Consider the following 23,078-nt stretch of genomic DNA (forward strand, 5'->3'; position numbering starts at 1 on the left):
CTGTCTATGTCTGCTGTAGCACCCAGGCAGGCAGGGAGGACCTCTGGGTCTGCCTGCAGCACTGCCCAGCCCCACCTGCCTGGTTTGCCACTGGGAGGCCACATCCAGGCACCGAAATTGGTCCTGCCGCACCCCTATCCCGCGAGATGGAGCTAGGGAACCAAGATGCCAAGCCGACGTCGCTGTTTCTAGCTCGGATCCTGACGAGGGCTAAAAATCAAACCCATATAGTCTCAGTTATTTTGAAGTCGTCTTAGAGTGAGATACGCGTGTAAGCAGGATTTTAAAACATCAGATATTTTTTAGTCATTTAAATCTTGTTAAAGTCTTTTACATTGAAACACCAAGCAAGTCAGATAAATGTTGACTTTTTAAAAATATGTTAAAAGTCACTTCAATCTTGTATTGAAACATCAAAGTCAGAAAAATGTTAAAACGTTATATACATTTAAAATCACTTCAATCTTGTAAAAGACTCTTTTACATTGAAACATCAAAGAAGTCAGATAAATATTGATGGAAAAGGCCATATACATTTAAAAGATCTTTTAAAAGTCACTTCAATATCATTAAGTTATAAACACAATTCTTTTAAGTAGCCTGATAAGCCATGCTGGAAAAGTTGTATTGACAAATAAAATTCAACAGTTAAAATGTCTGCACTTATCTCTGAAAGTGTCCTCCTTTTCACACTTTCCCGCGAACGTGAAGCTGCAGACAAAAAACAGAGAAAAAAACTCTCCCGAGTAGGCTGTGTGTCTGATAATTGCAGTTCGAAACAAACCTAAAAGTCAAGGTTCGTTGTGGGCAATTAGCCCAAATTAACATAACTGCAAGTCTCGCTTTACAAACCAGGTCGGCACGACCATCCCTGGTGGCACCCCTGAGCGCATTCGCAACTCTCAATTTTCGGCGCTAGGGAGCACATGTGCGCGCATCAGAGGTGGCAGTGCACATGCCCGTCCCCAGTGCCCCCCCCCCCCCCAATGGCCAATGGTGGCAAATGTCTGAGAGTTCGCCACAGATAGGAGCACAAAATCCAGCCCAATATTCAAGGGATTGTCCTTTCAACAAAGAACTGCACTCTTTGAGTGTCAGAGTGTCAAGTCATCGGTGATGATCTACCAGTTGCTAAATATCAGTATATCTACCAATTCTATAAACGCGTATTAAAAAATCTCATTAAATAATGTCATGGCATAAAGCAGGCAAAAATATATATTTTTTTAAAAGTGTATCTAAATAATTGTCTAAACGACAGAATTTGCTTAAAAGATTGTTGTTTAGTAACAGAGCTATGAAAATGTGAACATGCAATATGTTTCACTCCAAGTGAAATTATGCTGAACACTAATGGAAAAGCTTCTTAGGCATGCAATGGGTGCCAGGGCATGAGTATCCCATTACTAGCATAAAATAACAATATGCCATTTTATAAGGAGCTGTGAAAAGGATTAATGTACAATTCTTTACAAGAAATTAGTGACCTAATGAAGTGGCTAAGAATACTGTCATGGATTTTTTATTGGATCTAAATTATGTAGTACAGGAGTTAAGTGCCTAACACATAATGACATAATGAATAATGACTGGAGCTGGGCTGCTAATTCGTCCCAACTCAAGTCAAGGCTGGGGCTCAACTTGCCAGAAAATGTTATATTTTCATTCTGTTTAAAGGTTTCAGGGATGAGAAGAAGAAACCACTGACGCCAAACCATGTGGTGCATCAAAAAAAGTTAAGTGTAAATCTGAGCATACTAATATCTACTGAGGATTTCACTACAATCTGGACAAATTTCACAATTCAGTGAATGGTTACAATCTGAATCCACCTCCTGAACTTTCACTGCATTCCAATCATGGTTTTCAAGACAGACAAATATTTCTGGGCTATGGGGAAAGGAGAGCGGAATGAGACTAACTAAATTGCTCTAGCAGAGAGCCAGCACAGGCTCGATGGGCTGAATGGCCTCCTTCTGTGCTGCAACCAAAATGTAATTCTATTCTATCTACTCTATGATCCAAATGCACAAGACTCACTGAAATCATTTGTAAAGTTGCACAAATTTACATATCCACCTTAGATGCCCAAGTTAAAAGTTCCAATCTCGAGGTTCAGGTGATGTGTATCATCCACTTGGATTTCATTCTTGTTTTCACATCTTCAAGCCCCCTGGCAAAGCTGAACACAAATTAAGGAGCTAATTATAACTGTGCCCGCCCCGCCAGGTGGGAAACAGTGGCAGTGGATCAGCCATCCATTTTATACCCCATTTGATTTCCCTTTCCCTTGAAGTCAACAGAAAGGAGAGTCAGGCTAGTGTTAAACAGGCAGCCAACTGCTGCCACCCTTTTCTAGCTCAAAAGATGGGCCCCTGGACTGTCTCTTCTGTTCTGTATTGAGCAAGTATGTATTGTCAGAATGGCCTTTGTTTGGGTGAGATATTAAACAGAGGACCCATCTGCCTACTCAACTATAAAATCCCACTAACCTTTTCCAGTTCCCTGGATACTATTGTCAAAAAAAGTGTCTTGTCATTCACTTGCTGTTTGTGGGACCTTGCTGTGCACAAAATGGGGTGCTGCTTTTGCCTATATAACAATCCTCGGTAAAGAATAATCCATTGGGTGTAGAGCACTTAGAAATTTTCTGAAAGTTTAAGGTGCTATTTAAGTGCATTTTTTTTCTTTTTCCTTTGTAACATTTTAATCAAACCTCAAACTCATAAGAATTTAAATCAAAGCAAAATGAAATTTCAAATTTTTGCCCGCATTATTACCAATCCCTTTCCTTATTATCTACATGAGCTTGTCTTTACATGTTTGCCAAACATGAATGTTCAGTTTAAGTGTCTCACACACAGGAAATAACAGGTGAAGACAGAATCATGAATTAGATTCTAAATTTGATTCCTATGTTATCTTCTGAATATTGATTACAATTTTGTAAAATAAACACTCTGCAATACTACTCAGTGTATGGCTGCTGTTGCTAACAATATATTGAAGTGGTACACTATCGTGTATCTGCTTTATAAAGGAGAAAAACTGGATTTTTAAAAATATTAGTTTGTATTGAAGTCAATCATTGAGGAAATAATGCTGTAAGAGGCCATCCACAATGTGGACTGTCACTGTGGTTATCCTGGAGAACTGAAAATGTAAAATATGTCCTCTAACTGGTCTGTAAATGTTTGCCCCGTTGACCTGTTTTTAATACTTTGTCCATGAAATATAGTTACCTGGAGACCAGCAGCATAATTTAGAAGTTTAATCATGTTTATCCAAACTATGCATTTGTTTAGTGTTTCCTGTTTACAGGTTTGAGAGGCTGAACGGATGATTGAATGGGCTGTGGTGCATTGCTTTGCAATGAATAGGAGTGCTGATCTAAATATAATCACAATTCTCACAGAGGTTCTTCAGGAAACCAAATAGTGTATATATCAGGATTCAACTGTACAGGCATTACTAAAGTTTCATTACCGAGTTGTTGAATGATTGCTCCCGCCTGTTTCAAATCAACCTCCTGGTATTCCTGCCTTACTTTTGCCAAAGTATTTCATATAATTTACATCACTACAAAACTATGCTGGCAAACACTTCACAAGTGCAACAATCAAAATAAGCAAAAATCTTAATTGTTTGGCCTGAAGATCATACCTAAACATTACACTAATATTGAACAATAGTTCAGAGAATTCTAACTTGCAATATCACAATATGAGATGATGTCTTATTTCTTCTAGAAAGCCTAATATGTAACCTTTAGCTTCCTCAATTTTCTCCTTCTCTTCACCTCCTCCTCTCCTAAAGGTAGAGATTCTGTGCTGGACAGTTTCACAGGCACCAATCACCCTTCCATACTTCATTCAAGTGTTCATTGTTGAAACTACTCAGCCATAGAGGCATCAGAGAGGCACCTGCTCATATTCTCACACTTCAGATACTTTTCAAATTTATTTATTCATTCATAGGATTGGTTGTTCCTGGCAAGGACAATATTTATTGCCCATCTCCAATTTCCCTTTGAGTGTTGAACCGCTCTCTTGCACCACATGTACTGCAAAAGTTCAAGAACAACCACAGTGCTGTTAGATAATATTTCAGGATTTTGATACAGCAACAACGAAAAAAAAAAGTTGGTGGATATCTAAGATACCTACTACAACCCTTATCCTTCTGGGTGGTAGGGTTGCAGATTGGGGAAGTGCTCTCAAGGCCTTGGCGAGTTGCTGCAGTACATCTTAAAGCTGGTATATACTGCGGTGCTCTGTGCTGGAAGGTGTAAAGCTTAAGTGCAGGCAGGCAAGTGGAGAATACGTCAGCAACCTACTACTGGTGTTTTGTAGATGATGGAAAGGCTTTGGGGCATGAGGTGAGTCACTCGCCATACAATGCCAAGCCTCTGACTTGCTCTCAAGGCCACAGCATTTATGTGAACTGTCCAGCAGGAACCCAACTAGGATGTTCCTTTGGCTTGATTACTCATCATCTTAAACAGCTTCAAAGAGAAAAGAACAGAACAGTGAAAGATGCAATCGCTCAGGCACCAGCACTAGGTCCAGATGAAGGGTGTCTCAGGGTGGCACAGCGTGGGCAGGGGAATGCTGGGTAGAGGGTTGCTGAGGGATGCACTTACTTCCGTTAACCTATTTTTTTGGGCTTGAACCCGCAGTGCTTTGCCAGGATCTTATGTTTATATTGGTCCTCAGGATTTCCACTTTCATGATCTCCCATTTTCCTAAACCATTCATGCATTTTTTTTTTTAAGCATCTTTTATTACTGTAATGCTTCTATCCATCATTTGACTGAAAAGATGTGTTATAACACCCTATCATTCCATTCATACTTGCTCTCATGCTTACCTGTTTATTTCCATCCCTACCCCCCCCCCCCCAAGTACCACACAGCGTTTCTCAAGCGCTTGTTCAATTTTGAAGGATGCAAACAAAACATGGATTGCCTATTCTCCCCACCCTTACTGATTGACCTGCTGTGTGGTTCTGCTAGCTTTCTCAGATTTTCTTAAAAACAGCTTGTAAGCGTTAAACATATAATAGTTTGGAAACTATTTATATGCCTGGGAACTACATTCCTTGACAAAATCGAAGTGTCATTTCTCGCCTTGGCTTTTCATATGCCAAGTGCTCAAGATGACACTCTTACTTTGTCAAGAAATGTTGCTACCAGGCATTTGAATACATAAAAAATAAACTATTTGATTATCAGCAAATTATGTTGATGGGTAGATCAGCAAATGAACTCTACTTTTTCAGAATTACTTTGTGATGTACTTTGTGCCACCTCAGACTGCCCACATCATATCAAAGCAATTAAAACAAATGAGCATCATCAATAGAATACAGCTTCTACAAACCTAAGGTGTGCCCAGTCAATGTGGTTTCCTACAGACCAGCTGCAGGAGAGCTGCTTGAACATCAGTTATAGATGCTGCCTTCTAATGTCATGTCACCAGTTTAATGAGACCTCAGGGACTTCCTAATACTTTTTGGCATAAATTGTTTTTTTTAATCTTTATGAAGTACTGCAATAACAGGCTGAGTAGAATGTAGATATCTGTCAGAAGGTTAGATTTCACTAGAAAATGGCAATGGGTGCAAATCATGGAACAATGTTTCGTTAATCAGCATATTCCACCTTGTTTTCTTTACTAGTGATTTTTTGTATATAATTCAAGGGCCACAATTTTGCTTTCCTATTAAAGATACATCACACTCAAACTATTCTCTGCAACGAGGAATGCTGACCTGATACTTCACAGAGCAGAAATATCCTTTTATTTCATAGAATTTCAATTTTGTTTTAATATGAACACATTCTTATATATGACAATATATCTAATGCTCTGTATTAATTTTTACTGACATTGCATGTGAGAATATTTTCAGTCCTTGAAATTAAATTAAAATCTACACAAAATGAATTCAGTTGAATCTTTAAGTTTCAGATTTTGTTGTAATAAATTGATTTTGCACCAAATTACAATAACATTTATTGAAAATCCAAATAGAACTTTTATAGGATCAGAAGAATGGCTGCTGAGGTTAAATTAAACAATTTAACAATCCTTTGCCAATATCTGCCATAGTAATTGGCCAACTCAGTTGTAAAGATCTGATCAAGCCTGCCACCTGCTGACACAGTCCATTAAATGCAATCACAGGATTAATCTTCTTGAGGCTTGAACTTCACTGGCCACTGTAAACAAAATATCAGCACAAATTCAGTATTGAGTAATTCCTAGAACCAATAACAAACTCTGGAGAGTGCGAGAGCTGGACCCTAGGACAGGCAGCTGGCAGCATCTACGGGAGAATGCAAGAGGACAACCCTGGGACAGGCAGTCAGCAGCACCTAGAGGATCTAGCATCTGGTCTATACTAAAGAAGGAGTAAGGGTAAAATAAAAGCAAAAGTCCATATTCTATTTAGTTATGATATGTCTGGGGAGCTCAGTCCCGTGATTTGCACATCCTGCGCTTTGTGGGATATCCTAATTACTCCTGGCGGTCTTGTTGATCATGTGTGCAGGGGGTACCTCTGACTGGAGCAACTAGAGCTCCAGATTTTGGAGCTTGAGCAGCAGCTGGGGCAGTACAGTTCATTCACGAGGCTGAGGGGTTCATTGATAGCAAGTTTCACGATGTGGTCACCGGGACCAGTCAGGTAGTGGGGGAGTCCCCCAAGGCATCTCACTTGCAAACCATTTTTTTGGCCTTGGAAAAAGGTGAGTGTGACCAGATCCAATCCCATGGCACCATGGGTGGTCCAGCTGCTCGGGGGGGGGGGGGGGGAGAGAGAGAGAGAGAGAGAGAGAGAGAGAGAGAGAGAGAGAGGAGGAAATGTGGAAGGGCAATAGTGGCAGGGGATTTGTTAGTGAGGAGAGTAGACAGGTAGCCGTAGATGTGGCTCCAGGATGGCATGTTGCCTCCCGGGTGCCAGGGTCAAGGATATTACGGAACGGCTGCAGGACATTGAAGGGGGAAGGGGGAACAGCCAGAGGTCATGGTCCATGTTGGGACCTTAGGCAGAGAGAAATCAGGTCCTGCAAGCAGACTTTAGGGAGTTAGGTAGGAAATTGAAAAGCAGGACTTCAAAGGTAGTAAACTCCAGATTACTTCTGGTGCCACACTGTAGTGAGTATAGGAACAGAAAGATAGAGCAGATGAATGCGTGGCTAGAGAGATGGTGCAGAGGGAGGGCTTTAGATTCCTGGGACATTGGGACCGTTTCTGGGGTAGGTGGGGCCTGTACAATTTGGTTGGGTTATATCTGAACAGGAATGGGACCAACATCCTTGCGGGGAGGTTTGCTAATGCAGTTGGGGTTGATTTAAACTAAATTGGCAGGGGGGTGGGATCCTGAAAAGTAGTTCATAGGGGAGAGAAGCTGTGATGTAATTGGAAGCTATAACACTAGTGAATGAGTCTGGAAGGCAGAGGGAGCATAGGCTAGATAAGAACGAAGTTAGTTTAGCAAGGCTAAACCGAATATATTTTAATGGAAGGAGCCTGAGGAATAAGACAGGCGAGCTGAGGGCACAGATAGGCACATGGGAGTATGATACCATTGCTGTGACCGAGACTGGGCTAAAAGGGCAGAATTGACAGCTCAACATTCCTGATTATAGGGTATTCAGACAAGATAAGATGGGATAAAAGCGGAGGTGGGGGGGGGGGGGGGGGGGGGTGGGGGTCATAATATTGATCAAGGAATCAATTGTAGCAGTGAGGAGGGATGATATCTTGGAAGGGTCATCAAATGAAGCTATATGGGTAGAAGTAAAAAACACAAAAGGGGCATATAGTATGGTGTGTACTATAAGCCCCCAAACAAACAAACAAACAAACAAAGTCAGGGAGAGATAGAGGACCAAATATGTAATCAAATTTCAGAGAAGAAAGAATAATAAGGCAGTAATAGTAGGGGATTTTAACTACCCAAATATTAACTGGAATAGTTTGTGTACAAGACAGGAGGAAGCAAAATTCTTATATTGCATCCAGGGGAACTTTTTTAGCCAGTACGTAGAAAGCCCAACAAGGGAGGGGACGTTCTGGACCTAATATTTGGAAATTAACCTGTGCAGGTGGAAGGCGCATCAGTTGGGGAGATTTTGGCGATAGTGATCATAACTCAGTTAGATTTAGGATAGTTATGGAAAAGGATAAGGTTGGACCGGGAATAAGAGTTCTAAACTGGGGAAGGCTAATTTTACTAAGGTGAAATATGATTTGGCCCAAGTGGACTAGGATCAGTTACTTGCAGATAAAACTCTGTCAGAGCAGTGGGAGGCATTCAAGGAGGAAATAGTGAGAGTACAGAGCAAATATGTTCCTGTAAAGACAAAGGTGGGGACCAAGTCAGGAGAACCCTGGATGTCAAGGGACATAAAGGTTAGGATTAAAAAAAAAAAAGCAGCTTATGGCAGATACCGAGGGCTCAATACTACAGAAATACTAGAGTATACAAAATGCAGGGGGAAAACTTAAAAAGGAAATTAGGAAAGCTAAGAGAGTGCATGAGAAAGCATTGGTAGGTAGAACAAAACCCTCTGGGTTTTCCTTTAAATATATAAAGAGCAAGAGAATATCTTGGGAAAGAGTAGGGCCAATTAGGGACCATAGAGGTAACGTGTGTGGGGACCTGGAAGACGTGGGTACAGTCCTCAATGAGCACTTCGCATTGGTCTTCACAATGGATAAGGACGACGCGGGTATAGGCATCAGGGTGAAGGACTGTGAAATATTAGAGGAAATTGAGAGAGAGAGAGAGGAGGTACTAGCGGGCTTAGCGGCCTTAAAAGTGGATAAATCCACAGGCTTGGATGAAATGCATTCCAGGCTGTTGAGGGAGGCAAGGGGAGAGATATCAGTGGCACTGGCAGTAATTTTCAAATCTTTTCTGGCCACAGGTGAGGTGCCAGAGGGCTGGAGGACTGCTAACGTTGTCCCATTATTAAAAAAATGAGGAAAGACCAGGAAATTACAGGCCAGTCAGTCTAATCTTGGTGGTGGGGAAGTTACTAGAAAGAATTCTGAGAGGCTTGGAGAGACACAAATTAATCAGGGATAATCAAAGTGGATTTGTTAAAGGAAGGTCACGTTTGACAAATTCGTTCGATTTTTTGAGGTGGTAACCATGAGTGTTGATGAGGGTAATGCATTTGATGTGGTCTACATGGTCTTTAGCAAGGCTTTTGATAAGATCCTTCATGACAGACTGGTCAAGAAAGTAAGAGCCCATGGGATCCAAGGCAAGGTGGCACATTGGATCCAAATTTGGCAGAGAGGGAGGAAGCAGAGGGTGATGGTAGAGGGAAGTTTCTGTGACTGGAAGTCTGTTTCCAGTGGGGTTCCGTAGGGCTCGGTGCTAGGGTCCTTGCTGTTTGTGGTGTACATAAATGATTTGGACTTAAATGTAGGGGGTATGATCAAGAAGCTCACGGATGACATCAAAATTGGTAGGGTGGTAAATTGAGAGGAGGATAGCTGTAAACTGCAGGAGATATCAAGGGACTAGACAGGTGGGCAGAGCTGAAGCAAATGGAATTCAACCTAGAAAAAAAAGTGTGAGGTAATGCACTTGAGGTGGGCTAACAAGGCAAAGGGTTACACTATGAATGGTAGGACCCTGGAAAGTACTGATCAGAGGGACCTTGGTGTGCATATCCACAGATCCCTGAAGGTAGCAGGGCAGGTAGATAAAGGTGATTAAGGCAGTATATGGGATACTTGCCTTTATTAGCTGAGGCATAGAATACAAGAGCAGAGAGATTATGCTGGAACTGTATAAAACACTGGATAGGCCACAACTGGAGCATTAAGTGCAGTTCTGGTCACCACATTATAGGAAGTATGCGATTGCACTGGAGGGGGTACAGAGGAGATTTACCAGGGTGCTGCCTGGGCTGGAGGTCTGAGTTATGAAGAAAGATTGGATAGGCTGGGGCTACTTTCCTTGGAGCAGTGAAGGTTGAATAAGGTGGCACTTTTTCAATTAGTAGAGGATCAATAATCAGGGGCCATAGATTTAAGTTAAGAGGTAGAAGGCTAAGGGGGGAGTTGAGAAATTTTTTAACCCAGAAGGTGGTGAGTCTGGAACTTACTACCTGAAAGAGTGGTTGTCAGAAATTCTCGTAACATTGTAGTATTTAGATATTCACTTGCATTGCCATAGCCTCCAGGACTATGGACCAAGCACTGAAAAATGGGATTAGTCAGATCTTTGTTGACCAGCACAGACACAATGGGCCAAATGGCCTCCTTCTATGCTGTAACTGTCTATGAGTATACTTGTCTCCGGTTGCACCTTTTGTTATTCCTCTAATGTTCGCTCACCCTAATCATGAATTTTTGGATCCAGCATTATCAATAAAATGTATTTTAAGCTAAAGCAGAATATATCTCCTGAAAAAATCCCAGAAAGTGGGGTAATGCACAGATATCCTTAGGAACCTGTGTATTGGCATGTAGCATGGAAGGGGACATGCAGCATTTTAAAGTGTGTTCAATTATAATTTTTTTGTTTATACTTGTAAATTGAGAAATGGTAGTAGAGTGCCCCTACCCATGCAGCAAGTGAATAATTAACCTTTTACATTCGCCAGACTTCAGCTAGTGAACAACTGAATTGGGTATCCTAGATTATCAGCTAGGACTAGAAAAAGTATTGATACTCAGTCTGCAAGGTGTTTGACAGGTCTCAGAAGTAAAGATCATATATACATAGCTGAAAGAAAAAAATTGACTTGCAATTTAAAACAAAATCAATACAGCCCCAGAAAGATTTCATTGATACATAAAGGCAAGAAGTTAGATTGAAGGTGCAGCAGTACTCGTCATAAATTACCTTTTTGACAATTTTTTTTGCAATGCATAAAAATGCAGTTTGCAACAGAAGTGGACTTAGAAATTACTAGAGAGAATGCTTAAGTCTTAAAATATATTTTACAACTGTATTCCCCACCCCAAGCTAAGTTTGAACAGACAACTTAGTGCAATTTTTGGCATTTTGGAGCTTGTTACAATCTCAATAATTTCTTGCAAATAAAACTCATTACAATTTCAAACCCAGTTCCAGTTTTATTTTTGAAACTCTTGCCTGTGCCAAGAATGCTCCAATTAAAGCAATTAATGCATTCAAACCAGAAAAGTCCCCTATCTAAATCAGTTACATCCAGCCTTGAAAAAAATACTTTCACTCAAGGCAACAGCCTGGCACACCCGTGTATATGAGGAAAGTAACGTGCCTTTAAAGGTTCCATTTAACAGCTATTTTTTTATGATGTTAAACTTCATTGGTGGGGTTGAGGGCAGGGTGGGTTGAAAGGAAGCAGAGTAATACTACTTGAAGTCATACACCTAATTATGACTCAGAAACCAATAGTTTATATTAATATTTATCTGCCTTCGATTCATGCACAAATTTCACACAAATTCACAAATTGATATAATGAAGGTGTTGGATCCAGTGCCCTGGTTTGTTGGAGTCAAAGGATATGGGTTGCACTAAGATAAAAGCAAAACACTGCAGATGTTGGAAATCCAAAACAAAAAAATAAAAATAAAAATACCTGGAAAAACTCAGGTCTGGCAGCATCTGCGGAGAGGAATTGTTAACGTTTCGAGTTCATATGACTCTTCAACAGAAAGAGTCATACGGACTCGAAACGTTAACTGTATTCCTCTCCGCAGATGCTGCCAGACCTGAGTTTTTCCAGGTACTTTTATTTTTATTTTTGATATGGGTTGTATGCTCGTTTCAGAGTGACCAAGTTGGTACCAAGACAGAGATCATCAGTAGACCGTTCTTAGAAGAAACACATTATTTATTTACAAAAGGAACTCAGCAGCTACACTTGTGCTTACAACTCATCACACTGTCTTTACTATTCAGACTAACTCAAGGTTGCTGACTAGAGGTAGCCCACACTATTCTGCTATTGGGTATTAAGATCATGTGATCTTCATTACAACATTTGTAAGGTATATTACACATCAGATTACTACAGAAGGGTTTTTGTTAGAGGGGGAAATAGGCTCTCACACCCTCTGGATCACTTGTTACTATAACCAGTGCACCACCAGTCCTGCATTCCAAATGTTGTAAATGGGCAATACTGATAGTTCTCAATCTCAAATCAAGATAGGCTTTTTTGTAAAAGGCTGAAAAGCTGATACAAGTTAAATGCAGTCAGTTTAAAACACATTGAAAAGGTGCACTGTCACCCAATAGCACCTTTTCCAGGAAGATTTTTTTTAAAGGAAGAAAACTGCATTGGGAGTGGAAGGAAGTAAGAGTATTTTGTATTCTGGACGCCAACCCAATATCATAGTGTGGATAAACCTAAGGGCTTCAGTACATAATTCATGGAAAACAAGAGTTTAACTGCATAAGGCTTTAAAAAGGCCAACACAGCATTTGGGGTCCTATAAATATGGGAAGAGAATAACCAAGTAAAGAAATAATGATAAATATACAAAAAACATCGGTTGGATCAGAGAGCACGACACTTACTAAAGATTTGGGCACCCCATTATAGAAGGGACAGCAGAGATTCACCAAGAGGAGACCAAGTATGGGTAGATAAAGTACGAAGAAAAAGTGAGACAGGAACCATTTCCATTATAGCAGAAAATACTCAAATTTAAGATTTTTTTTAATAATGAAGCATTTGCAGTGAATAGAAAAGACCATTTCTTCTGGTTGATGAATTAATGACAAGTGGCCAACAATTTAAATTGTAGAAACAGTTTAAAGTAGTAGAAAGATTGAGAAATTTCTTTATTTAGAACAATGGGAGCATTCAATATCTTACCACAGCTGGTTGAGTCAGACACCATTTCATCTTTTATGAGAAAATTGGATAAATATTTAAAACAGAGAATGGTATATGGTCCTTGGGAGAGTGTGGGGCAGTAGGATGAGTATTTAAATTACAAAGAGCTGGCACAAACGTAGTGAATCAAATGGACTCCTATGATGCAAAATTGTGGTTCTAAGAGCTATATCTAAAGTAGCCTAATCATTTTTATCGAAATCATAGGCATACAAATATAGTAAGCTATCACCAAGCGGAGATGAATTTGACTAAAAGGACTCATGTTGACAATCAATCTGACTGGTCACCAGCTGCTTATCTGAAACTCAGTTATAGCAAATACTTGCATTTCTAACCACTGAAAAGAAATTTGCCTCACAATTATGAAGTGGATTTTTCTAGTGGAAGTTGAGAATCAATGAGTGAAATGGGAAAGTTGAAGATGATTAAATTCAGCATATTATAAAATGATCTTGCTTCAGAACCGTGATAAATTGGGAGTGAATCACAATGGACATTGAACACAGCTGAAACCAGCCCAAAACATTCAGTAAACATGAATCAAGTCACCTGATTTCTGATCCCATGCCATCAATTTTGTTGGAGTGTGAGTGTTTGGGTGAATCTGTGGACAAAAATAATGGTTCCATAGGTTATTTTCATATTAAAGCCTAAGAAAGATGTTACAAAGCAACATTATGGAATGAGACATCCAGAGCTTAAAGGGAATGACAGTCGACATGCATAATAAATAGAGTGAGCAGTCTCTACCTGCAATGCTTTGTTATCAAAAACACTCGCGAGCTGCACATAACCTACAAAGATTTAGCTCGGTGAATTTCTGAAAAATTGTCAGCAACTCCAAGGAGTTGCTCTCACCGAAGGAAAGTGAGCCTGATTGATGTCAGTCATACCATGAAATACAAAGACATTGCAGTCTGAAAATCTTAAAATCAACTATTTCTCGTAGTGAGAAGCTTCCAACGCTCAGTTTCAAACAAAACGTAACTATTTTTTACTTTTGTGCATATTCTGCCCTCTGCTGGTGCCTCAAGCCCCAAGCACTTCCCAGGAACAAAGATTAAATTGAGTATGTTTTAGTGCATAAACAAAAAGAATCTATAAAAGTTATTACAATTTTTTTTATATGCCAGTACATTGTAATATTCAACAATCCCAATACAAAAAAGTTATATTTTTAGAACTTATTTAGTGAATTAATAAGTGGAAAAATGTGCCTTATATAGTTGTACAAAAACACCCCCTCCAAATTCTGGGACAGTAAATGTCAGTATTCGTAGAAGAATTAAAATAAGACTCTGACAGATTGGTGAAGAGTCACGGGCACATTTCCAGACACTTCATTCAGCTTTATATACTTGTATTGCTTTTAGTGAGCTTATAACTGCTGGCTGTACTTATTCAGGAAAACACCAGTAAAATATTTGCAAGGTTTACCTTGAACATAGAAAGTTGTAAACTGAATCATCAGCTCCTACATGAATCTCTCAGGAGGTTGAGGCAGAAGGCCTATCCCAATTTACATTGAAATATTTAGAAATTCCACTCCAATCAGTATTGGTGAGGCTGGGACTCAGAAGAGGGGCCATAGAGGGATAGGAGAGAATAAGAGGGAACAAGAGTTGGGAAGTTGGGGATGGGTGCAGGAGGGAAAAGAACTAGGAAATGTAGCAGGATTGTTTGTGCATAGCACACAGCATTTTCTACTGAGTTTGGAGCAGCAGCATCGAGTGGGAGAAGCCAAAAAAAAAAGAGCAAATAAACCTTTGGGACTTACTGTGGGTAAATAGTGAAAAAATTGATTCTATCACCTGAATGAGGAGCAAACTGTATGGAGACTAAGGATTTTCACAGTGCTAAAGGAAATGCACATCCTGGTTTTACATTGCAAGTTCCAACCGCCAGTGTTCACATCAGGCTGGAAGAGAAGGGGAACAACGAGTGACTAGTTGCAACAAGCTGCTGTCCTGCTCCTTCAGATCCTCCTTGAGCCCAAACAACCCTGAGCTTGATGCTCCTGTTTCAACCGCCATGGATTTCACTGAATTTATTGCCAAGGCCCAGAGGCTCATCCAGAGTTCGGCCTTGGACCTCATTTTAACAAGAGGTGAGCCACTGGCATGTCGCACCTCCAGACAGGTCACCCAACACTGGGGGATCAAATTTGAGCCTATAGCATTGCCAGACAGTAAGGGGAAGCAAATAGGATCACTTTCTCCTACTTCTTCCTACAATGGTCCTTTTTTAAATATACATAAAACATTTTGCATAAGCGTCCTGAAACAGGCACAGGAAATTGTTACATATTTAAACTAATTCAATACTGGCTTCAGGCAGCTGCCAAGGACATCTAAATGCAGTGAGGAGCACGGTGCAGATTAGGTTCAGGGCCGCGCACCCAGAAATTGGTAGATGTCCAAAAAAAAAAGGGTAAAACATTAATTTCTAACCAAGTATGTCCAAAAGCCTTTTGCTAAATATGGCCCACATTAAGTGTTAGGCTATTAAATCAGACCCATGTAAATGAAGTTCAACCCCCACTGTAGAAGTACTTCAGGTAAACATCAAAAGACCAAGGCCAAATGTCCAAATTTTCACCCATCTTACTTCCATCATTTGCTACACCAGCTATAACTTGGCATATAGGCACTGGATAAAATAAAATAATTTGCCTCAACTACAGTTGCAAATTCAAAAAAACAGTACATATCCAAAGAGTTCAAAGCACCAAAGGCAGAGTGCATTACCTACTGTTCTCAAAAATTGGTGGCTCACGTCCATTTCCTGCAATTTGGAACAGACCTTAAGTTTCTTCCCCTCTGGGTCCAGTTTTTGGATTCTGAAAAGGCCTTCCTTTGAATTGCAGATATTAATGTCCCACAGTACTAAAAAAAATGAATACAGCAAGAATGGAAGAATAACTCCACACAATGCTTTTGGGTGTTGTGAACAATTTACATTACATGCACTGTGACGTTGAGGTCTAATGGCACACGTGGACTCGTCCTGATATCACACTAATACATGCATGTATAATGCTACCACCAGTATACATAAAATCCCAAATCCAAAGAACTGTCTACATTTATAAAAATTCACTAGTCCCCAAAAATAGAATATTTTGCACCCAAAACATTAAATGTAATTGATACTAAAACAAGCCAATTTTAAACAGCAATTTTAAAAAATAAAATGGTAAGAACCATAAGATGGCTGCCAGTGACGGACGATCCAATTTGGGCTTCAATTGATGAACACAGAACCAATGCTGTTCTCATCATATAAAGATGATCTGAAGATTTAATAGAATTACTGTCTTGTAATTTCAATTCACCAATACCTATAGTCTGCTATTCTCAATCATCTGATATTTTAATCACATGCAGCATGGCTTTTAAAAAGAACATCTGATTTTATATCAGGAACAGACTGCCTAGGACAGGGGTGGGGAGGGGTGGGAAAATGAGGAAAAAAAGGGCAAGAAAACATTGCAACACTGGAGATGAAAAATTACAGGTTTATTCCAGCACACATTCTGACATCAGAATGTGCACTTTCTTTTTGTAGACAATACAAGGATTCAGTAGGCTGTGTATATATAGTCTCATTACACAATAATGAATCTCCAAAAAAAAAACAACAGCCATAACAGCACCTTTGCAATAACAATCAGCTTGGTGAAAAGACTAAAAGAGGGCATTTCAAAGAAGCTGATAGTAGCCAAGCAGGTTCCATTTTGGTGTAGGAAGCCAATGCATAAGCAGTTCTTAAAAAGCCTTCCCATCTCCAGGTCCCCATGTATTGCCCACCACTGTACAATAGGGAAGGCATGTATAAAGCACCAAAGCCTCTGCAAACACCACAAATTAGACATTAGGTGTGTCACAGCAACTCAGGTTAGCCACATCCTCCAATCATTTCTTCCTCCCCTGCAGGAAAATACCTCACACTCATCAATTCTAACCAATAATGCACCAACATTTTGCAAGGCAAAACAAACAGCTTTAGCTCAGCTCACAGATCATTGTTCAGGGCTAAGACTTGGTCAAGATTTCTATTAGATGGATAGGGCTATAACCCCATTTAAAAGGTGTATATATTAACTTCTAGCTGCTGGTCATAAGAATGACTTTTCCTCGACCTGCTTTAGAACATGGTCATTTTATCAAAATGAAACTTTCATCGAGTATGGGAGCAGTTTCTCACAGCCTTGGGTTAGGTTACCAAAAGTTTGCAATGATATACATGCTTTACACAAAAAAAACCAAGGGATATTTAGCAACTAAATCTGCTATGCTCCTTTGTGCTTCATCTATTGATAATTCTATAATATTTTAAACATAATCTGCTACATAAGCTGTTACCTAAGTTGGATCAATTTAAGTACAAGCTTCAGTCATACATCTCCCAAAGTTCTATGGACTTCCTATTCAGTATTTATTTTATTAAAGTAGTGGTTAGCAGATTTAATCATGTGAATATAATTTAGTTTCAGATTTACAAAATGTTGACAAAAGTTTGTACACCATTCTCTGAACAGTGTTGTCTCTCCATTGGCCACCAGGAAATTTAAATGAAACAAATTAGTGGGATGTGCTGACCTCAGCTAAAACAAACTTTGTTCCATAGATCCTTAGATGTTATTCATTTAAAATTATAGAATTGTTCTCAGCAGATTCAGAATTCCACGAAAAGGACAAAACATCTGAAGCCAGTTACAGATTTATTGATAACCCAAGTTTAAAACAGATCTGTGAAAGAAAGAAGCTATAAATATAAAGGCATCAAGTTATCAGATCAGGAATATGGAGGGTTTAAGTGAATACTGAAGCAAGTCAATAACATACCAGCACACTCTGCAGGTGATTTTGAGTGTACCAGTTCTAATCACACTGAATGCATACAAGTAAAATATACAGTGGCATTCAAAGATGTACTGATGAGGGTGTGTGAAACACAGTACAAGTAGTAGTAACAATAGGGAGTTTTTGTGCATTAGGATATGCAATATTGTTGTATAAGGCTCTGCCATATAGTATAATCATTTAAACACATGCTGGTATTACTACTACCCTCAATGTAATATCTCCCTCTTTCACCTGTATTACTTGATTGGCCAGTTGACCATTTATTTTTCATGTGATTGTGCAGTTGCCTTTTGTTGAAGCAAAGACTCAATTCACTTGGTATCATTAATTGATGATGGAAGCCAAGTGGTTATCCGTGGTCATTATTGGTAGTATTTTGAATAAACTATTATTCAACAGGGATTAATGGCTCTGCATTCAATTCACTTCATTACTGGGATTTATTTGAATATTCTGCACCACTTATAAACAGAACTAGATCAAAGTTAAATAAGCTTATGATAACAGTTTATTGCAGGAATCTGCAATGCAACTGCAGGGTGCAGAAAATCACCACACCAATCCACACAGCTGGTCCAGGGCTTCCATTTCCCTTCACTCCATCCATTTTAATGAAATCCATGCTTTTCATCATTTCATTTGTGCATTTTTTGGCATAAAGCTTTTGCAGTGAAGGAATATTTCAAATGTTCTGGCTCCACTGAAATTGAGAGGGGGACCAAACTGCAATGTACTGCAGGAATGATATTAGTACCAGCACTAGTGCACATGTTCTGGACCATTCTAAGCAGTAAGTAATGCTGCATGAACTGTGAGGGCGAAGTTATTTATGCAGACAGTATCCCTATTTGAGGCCCTGCATAAATCCTTCACAAAACAATAATTGGTCTTTTCACAAAAAAAGCAGGTGACTGTAGTTATTTTAACATTAGCAGTAGCAGCATACACTACTACAATTATCTCAACTTTCACCTAGGGTCCACAAACCAATGCCTTTAGATAGGGACGAGTCAAAAAGAAAAGCTGTGGTGTGGGGTGGGAGGCAGGGGGTGGGTCATGGGCAGACAACACTTGGAACAATAAATCAATTGTCAAAATATTTAGGCCATGGAAGGGTGTTATCTTATTCTATTTGTACAACAGTACAAATCAGATCAAAAGGCTGAACCAATGGAAATATTATTCTGGCATGATTGTGGGTTTGGTACTTTGCAAAGCCACCACTGTACTGACACAGCTAGACCTCTCAGTGTACAGTTACAGCTTACAGAATCGCTTAGCGTTAATCCACAAAAGTTCAGTACACAATGTTCTTCTCTTCAAGAGAAAGGGCACCACTCTAATCTTTAATGCAAGTCCTGTTGTGCTCTGCTTGCGTTTTGTTTTGTCTACTGCTGTGTCAGCAGACTTGGATCACTGGAAGGTTGGCACAGTCATCCTAAGGCTGGGCTACACAGCAGCTCTGGGTGTGCCATTGTGAGTCACTGTCTTCATGTTCTGCATATTCACTTGGTGGCTGCTTGGTCTGTGAGCACTCACTCCAACCTCAAATACCTCATGGATGGCTTTACGAAAACAATGGAAATTGTAGTCTATCAAACCTGTAACAGAAATCAGGTACATTGAGAAACATGTCTTCAGTTTCCCACTTTTATCCATTATTTACCACAGCCACACAACTTCCTGATGGAGGTAGAAGACTTTTGCCAAGATACATAGGGAGCGTAAAAAAGGGAAGTATTCCTGATTAGAAGTGTGGTAAATTAAACTCAGTTTCACACATGTAAGAGCTATAAATGTAGGGTCATGTCTTTCAAAATAATGGAGCCACTAATAAACTGTTAAATGGTAAGGTAGAGAACACTTCAATATTCCTCAACTGAAATCCTGAAATGTTACAACTACATGCTTCAAATCCCATAAAATATACACATTGGGGTTATTTAAAATAGCATGTATGGTCTACATCCAAGCCAGGAAATCTTTGTATCCAGACCAAGGCAAGCAGCTGATAGTACCTGGCTGTTTTTTTTTTTAAAACTATAATCGTTTCTCCAAATAATTCTTGTGGTATGCTATGTTTACCTTTCTGGCATGGGCAAAGGATGGGTTGGTCCTCCATTACACTTCCTGAGCAACGTCATAACACAACAGAGCAGTTTCATTGATGTGGTGTAGGTTTCATTTTATACCATTTTTTAAAGAAGTTACTGGATTGAAAGGGGAAATTTTTCAAAAAAGCATCATACCGAAGGTAAACTACTAATTTAATTTTAATTTTAAAGCTAATACAGTCACATATTGGACAACACTAAACTCAAAATATTCTATCAACACTTCAGTAGAAGTGGAACATCTTTAAAAGTGATAATGCAAGATGCAGGTATACCTAGGACCAGCAGCTAAGACTAAATAAGCGTAAGCCCAAATTGTTTTGCTTTGTTTATCAATCTAAGAGGAAAGTGACCTCCACAAATCCTGCAGGGAGGAAATTTAGCAAATTTATTCAGCAGCAACTCAGACCCTAGTTTACCTTACCTTTTCTCTCAAAGCTTTCCTCTCTTAGAATGCATACAAGAGCAAGAAACCTAGTCACTTCCTTCAGGTACAGGACTGTTGTGTTATTGAGTTTGATAATTGCCATTGACTCTTTATCATATGCACTCCCAGTGCCATCTTCTTTAAGTCTGCAGAGATAATTTATTATATGTATTATTTTCATAGGTCAATTATTCCTGCTTTCCTAGCATGTAATTTAACAGCAATGACCCATATAAAAAAAGAGGAAGGATACATCTACAGAAAAAAACTCAAGTTAAATCACTGACATATTACTGCAGTACATAATTTCAGTCACTAGATGGCAGAATATGCAGAGATTGCTAGAAAAGTCCAGCGTATGAAATGTTACATACATTTTCCCAATCTGGGATATGATATATGCCGCACCATGAATTAGAAAACTGCCATCACAACATTCTCCATAGCCTGCAGAAACGTTGAACAAACGCTTTGCCGTTTTTATTATTTTTTTTAAAACGGGAGCAGAGGGAAGATGACAAGGTGTAGAATTAGGAGACAGGACTGAAGGTGACAGATTAAGTAGAGAAGGCTGTTTTTAAAAAGAAAAGGATGCTATGCTAAACCTGAATAAATAATTAATCAGGTCCCAGCTGGAGGAGTGTGTCCAATTTTGGACATCACACCTTAGGAATGATGTGAGGGCCTGACAGAGAATGCAGAGGAGATTCATTAGAATGGCACCAGGTATACAGGGCCTCTGTTACGTAGAGAAACTAGGCAAACTAGGGTTGTTCTCTTTAAAGCAGGGTTAAGCAGAGGTGTTTGAGATCTAGAAGGATTTTGATACAGGAAATAAGGAGAAACTGTTTCCAGTGGCATAAGGATCAGTAATCAGAGTAAAAAGGCTTAAGGCAATTAATAAATGAAACAGAAGCGACGCAAGGAAACAATATTAATGCAGCAAATTGCTGTGATCTGGAGTGTGCTGCCTGAAAGATGGTCAATAAATTTCAAAAGGGATTTGGAGAAGTGCTTGAAAAGAAACCATTTTCTGGGCTATGGGGCAAGTGCAGAGGAATGGGACTATGGGGGAATTCAAACTCTTTCGAGTTATCAACAGTCACAGATTGCAACTCTTTCGAGTACAATCACAGTTCTTGGTTTTCCAGGAGTGGGACATGAACCCACAACCCTCTGATTCAAAGGCAAGGGTGCTATGAACTGAGCCACAGCTGACACGAATGGGACTATGGGGGATGGGAATTGCAAAGAGCCAGCACAAGCACAATGGGCAGAATGGCCCCCTTGTATGTACGAGTCCAGGGTATTGACCTCCACTTTTCAAATGTGATACTCTGCACCACTCCACTCCAGTGGGAACTTGTTACCCAGAAATGGGCTGTAATACTCATTATGGGAGTTGGAAACAATGGAAAACTGATGAGTTTATTGCTGAGTCTGAAATGCAGCTTCAAACAGCTATTAACAGAGACAGCACAGCAGGATCCTTTAATCATCTGAACCAATCAGAATGTGCAGCTTTGAGAAGGGCTTTCAGCACCATTAGGGCAGGAGGTGAGAGCGTCAGAAGGGTCAGTAACCAGAGGATGCATATTTAAGGTAATTAGCACAAGAGCCAAAGGGGAGATGAGCAGCATGCTACACAATGAGCTGATATGCCTGAAAAGGGTGTTGGAAGCAGATTCAATGACAACTTTCAAAAGGAAATTGGGTAAATACTTCAAAGAGGCAAATTTGCAGGGCTGTGAGGAAGGGACAAGGGAACAGGAATTAATGAAAGTTTTTCAGAGAGCCGGCACAGGCACGATGGCTGAATTGCTTCCTTGTGTGCTGCGCCATTCTATGATTTGGATTATAGGAAAACACCTCTTCACAACAAGGGTTGCCAGGAGAACCAATTTACCTATGCACAAGCAGGGTGGATGAAAATGCTAGCAATATGAAAAAACTGCTGGATTCTATCTTTTTTTCCCCTCAATCTGTGAATATTTCCAGTGACATTGAAACCAGACAAACTAATCAGAATCACTGTAGAGGCTATAGAAATGTACTAAAAACTGTATATATTTATTAATGCACCTAGCTACTTACCCATAAATGCAGGAGACATCAATCACCACATCTATCATATCACAGCACAGCTCATATGACTGCATGTCTACAGGCGAACTGTCCGTGGCAATATAGATTTTACTGACTACATCAAAAAGAAAGGCTTTTTCAATCCCAGAATTCTGTAGAAAAAAATTCAACAGTTTAAGCACATGGTTCATCATGTTTTGATAAAAAAAAAAGCTATTGATTTAAGAAGAGTGATTTTCACCAATTCAAAGTCTTAACTTGTCACACTTTCTTTTTGAACTGTTACAGCAGACAGTGCAATAAACATACAGCAGAAACTGCTTTGGTTATGATGCAGACAAAGGCAATCAGGATAGCGCCGCACTGTCTTTTGGTTGCTACATTTCCCCCTACAGTCATTTCTTGGATGCCATATGATCTACTCCTCTCAAGTCCAACTCACTTAATTCAAATTATCTAATAATTCAATTCCTACAGTAGTAAATTCCTACTTTGCTTTGTTACTGATGCTGCTCAATTCAAATTGTTGGAAAATTATTTATGGTGCAAAAGTAACAATTACCAGATGACGACAATTATAATTTTAAGCATATCTGAACAGCACCACGTACTAAGTAATAGATGGAAAACTTGGTTAGATATGGAAAACTTTTTTTTTTAAAAAACGAGATTTGGAAAATGTGCAGATTTGCAAAATTTAGAAAATAACTTACGAC

At 39.5% G+C, this 23,078-nt stretch overlaps 1 protein-coding gene and 1 long non-coding RNA gene across 2 annotated transcripts in view; both read right to left on the minus strand.

Moving 5' to 3' along the window:
- Positions 1–2,699: 2,699 nt before the first annotated feature.
- On the minus strand, positions 2,700–15,748 carry LOC144695918 (uncharacterized). The gene is made up of 3 exons (XR_013580031.1): positions 14,347–15,748; positions 13,418–13,472; positions 2,700–6,223 (listed from the first exon to the last, which is right to left on the minus strand). It is a non-coding gene; the product is annotated as an uncharacterized LOC144695918 (long non-coding RNA).
- A 1,830-nt stretch (positions 15,749–17,578) lies between these two features.
- rragca (Ras-related GTP binding Ca) overlaps positions 17,579–23,078 on the minus strand; it is a 45,252-nt gene continuing 39,752 nt past the window's right edge. Inside the window, exons 4-6 of the mRNA XM_078567005.1 lie at positions 22,372–22,514; positions 20,275–20,423; positions 17,579–19,337 (exon numbers count right to left, since the gene is read on the minus strand). Of these exons, the coding sequence (XP_078423131.1) occupies positions 19,186–19,337; positions 20,275–20,423; positions 22,372–22,514 (444 nt within the window). The 3' untranslated portion in view covers positions 17,579–19,185. The remainder of the gene's footprint in view (positions 19,338–20,274; positions 20,424–22,371; positions 22,515–23,078) is intronic.

The sequence above is a fragment of the Cetorhinus maximus genome, chromosome 21 (genome assembly GCF_964194155.1).
Source record: "Cetorhinus maximus chromosome 21, sCetMax3.hap1.1, whole genome shotgun sequence".
NCBI lineage: Eukaryota > Metazoa > Chordata > Chondrichthyes > Lamniformes > Cetorhinidae > Cetorhinus > Cetorhinus maximus.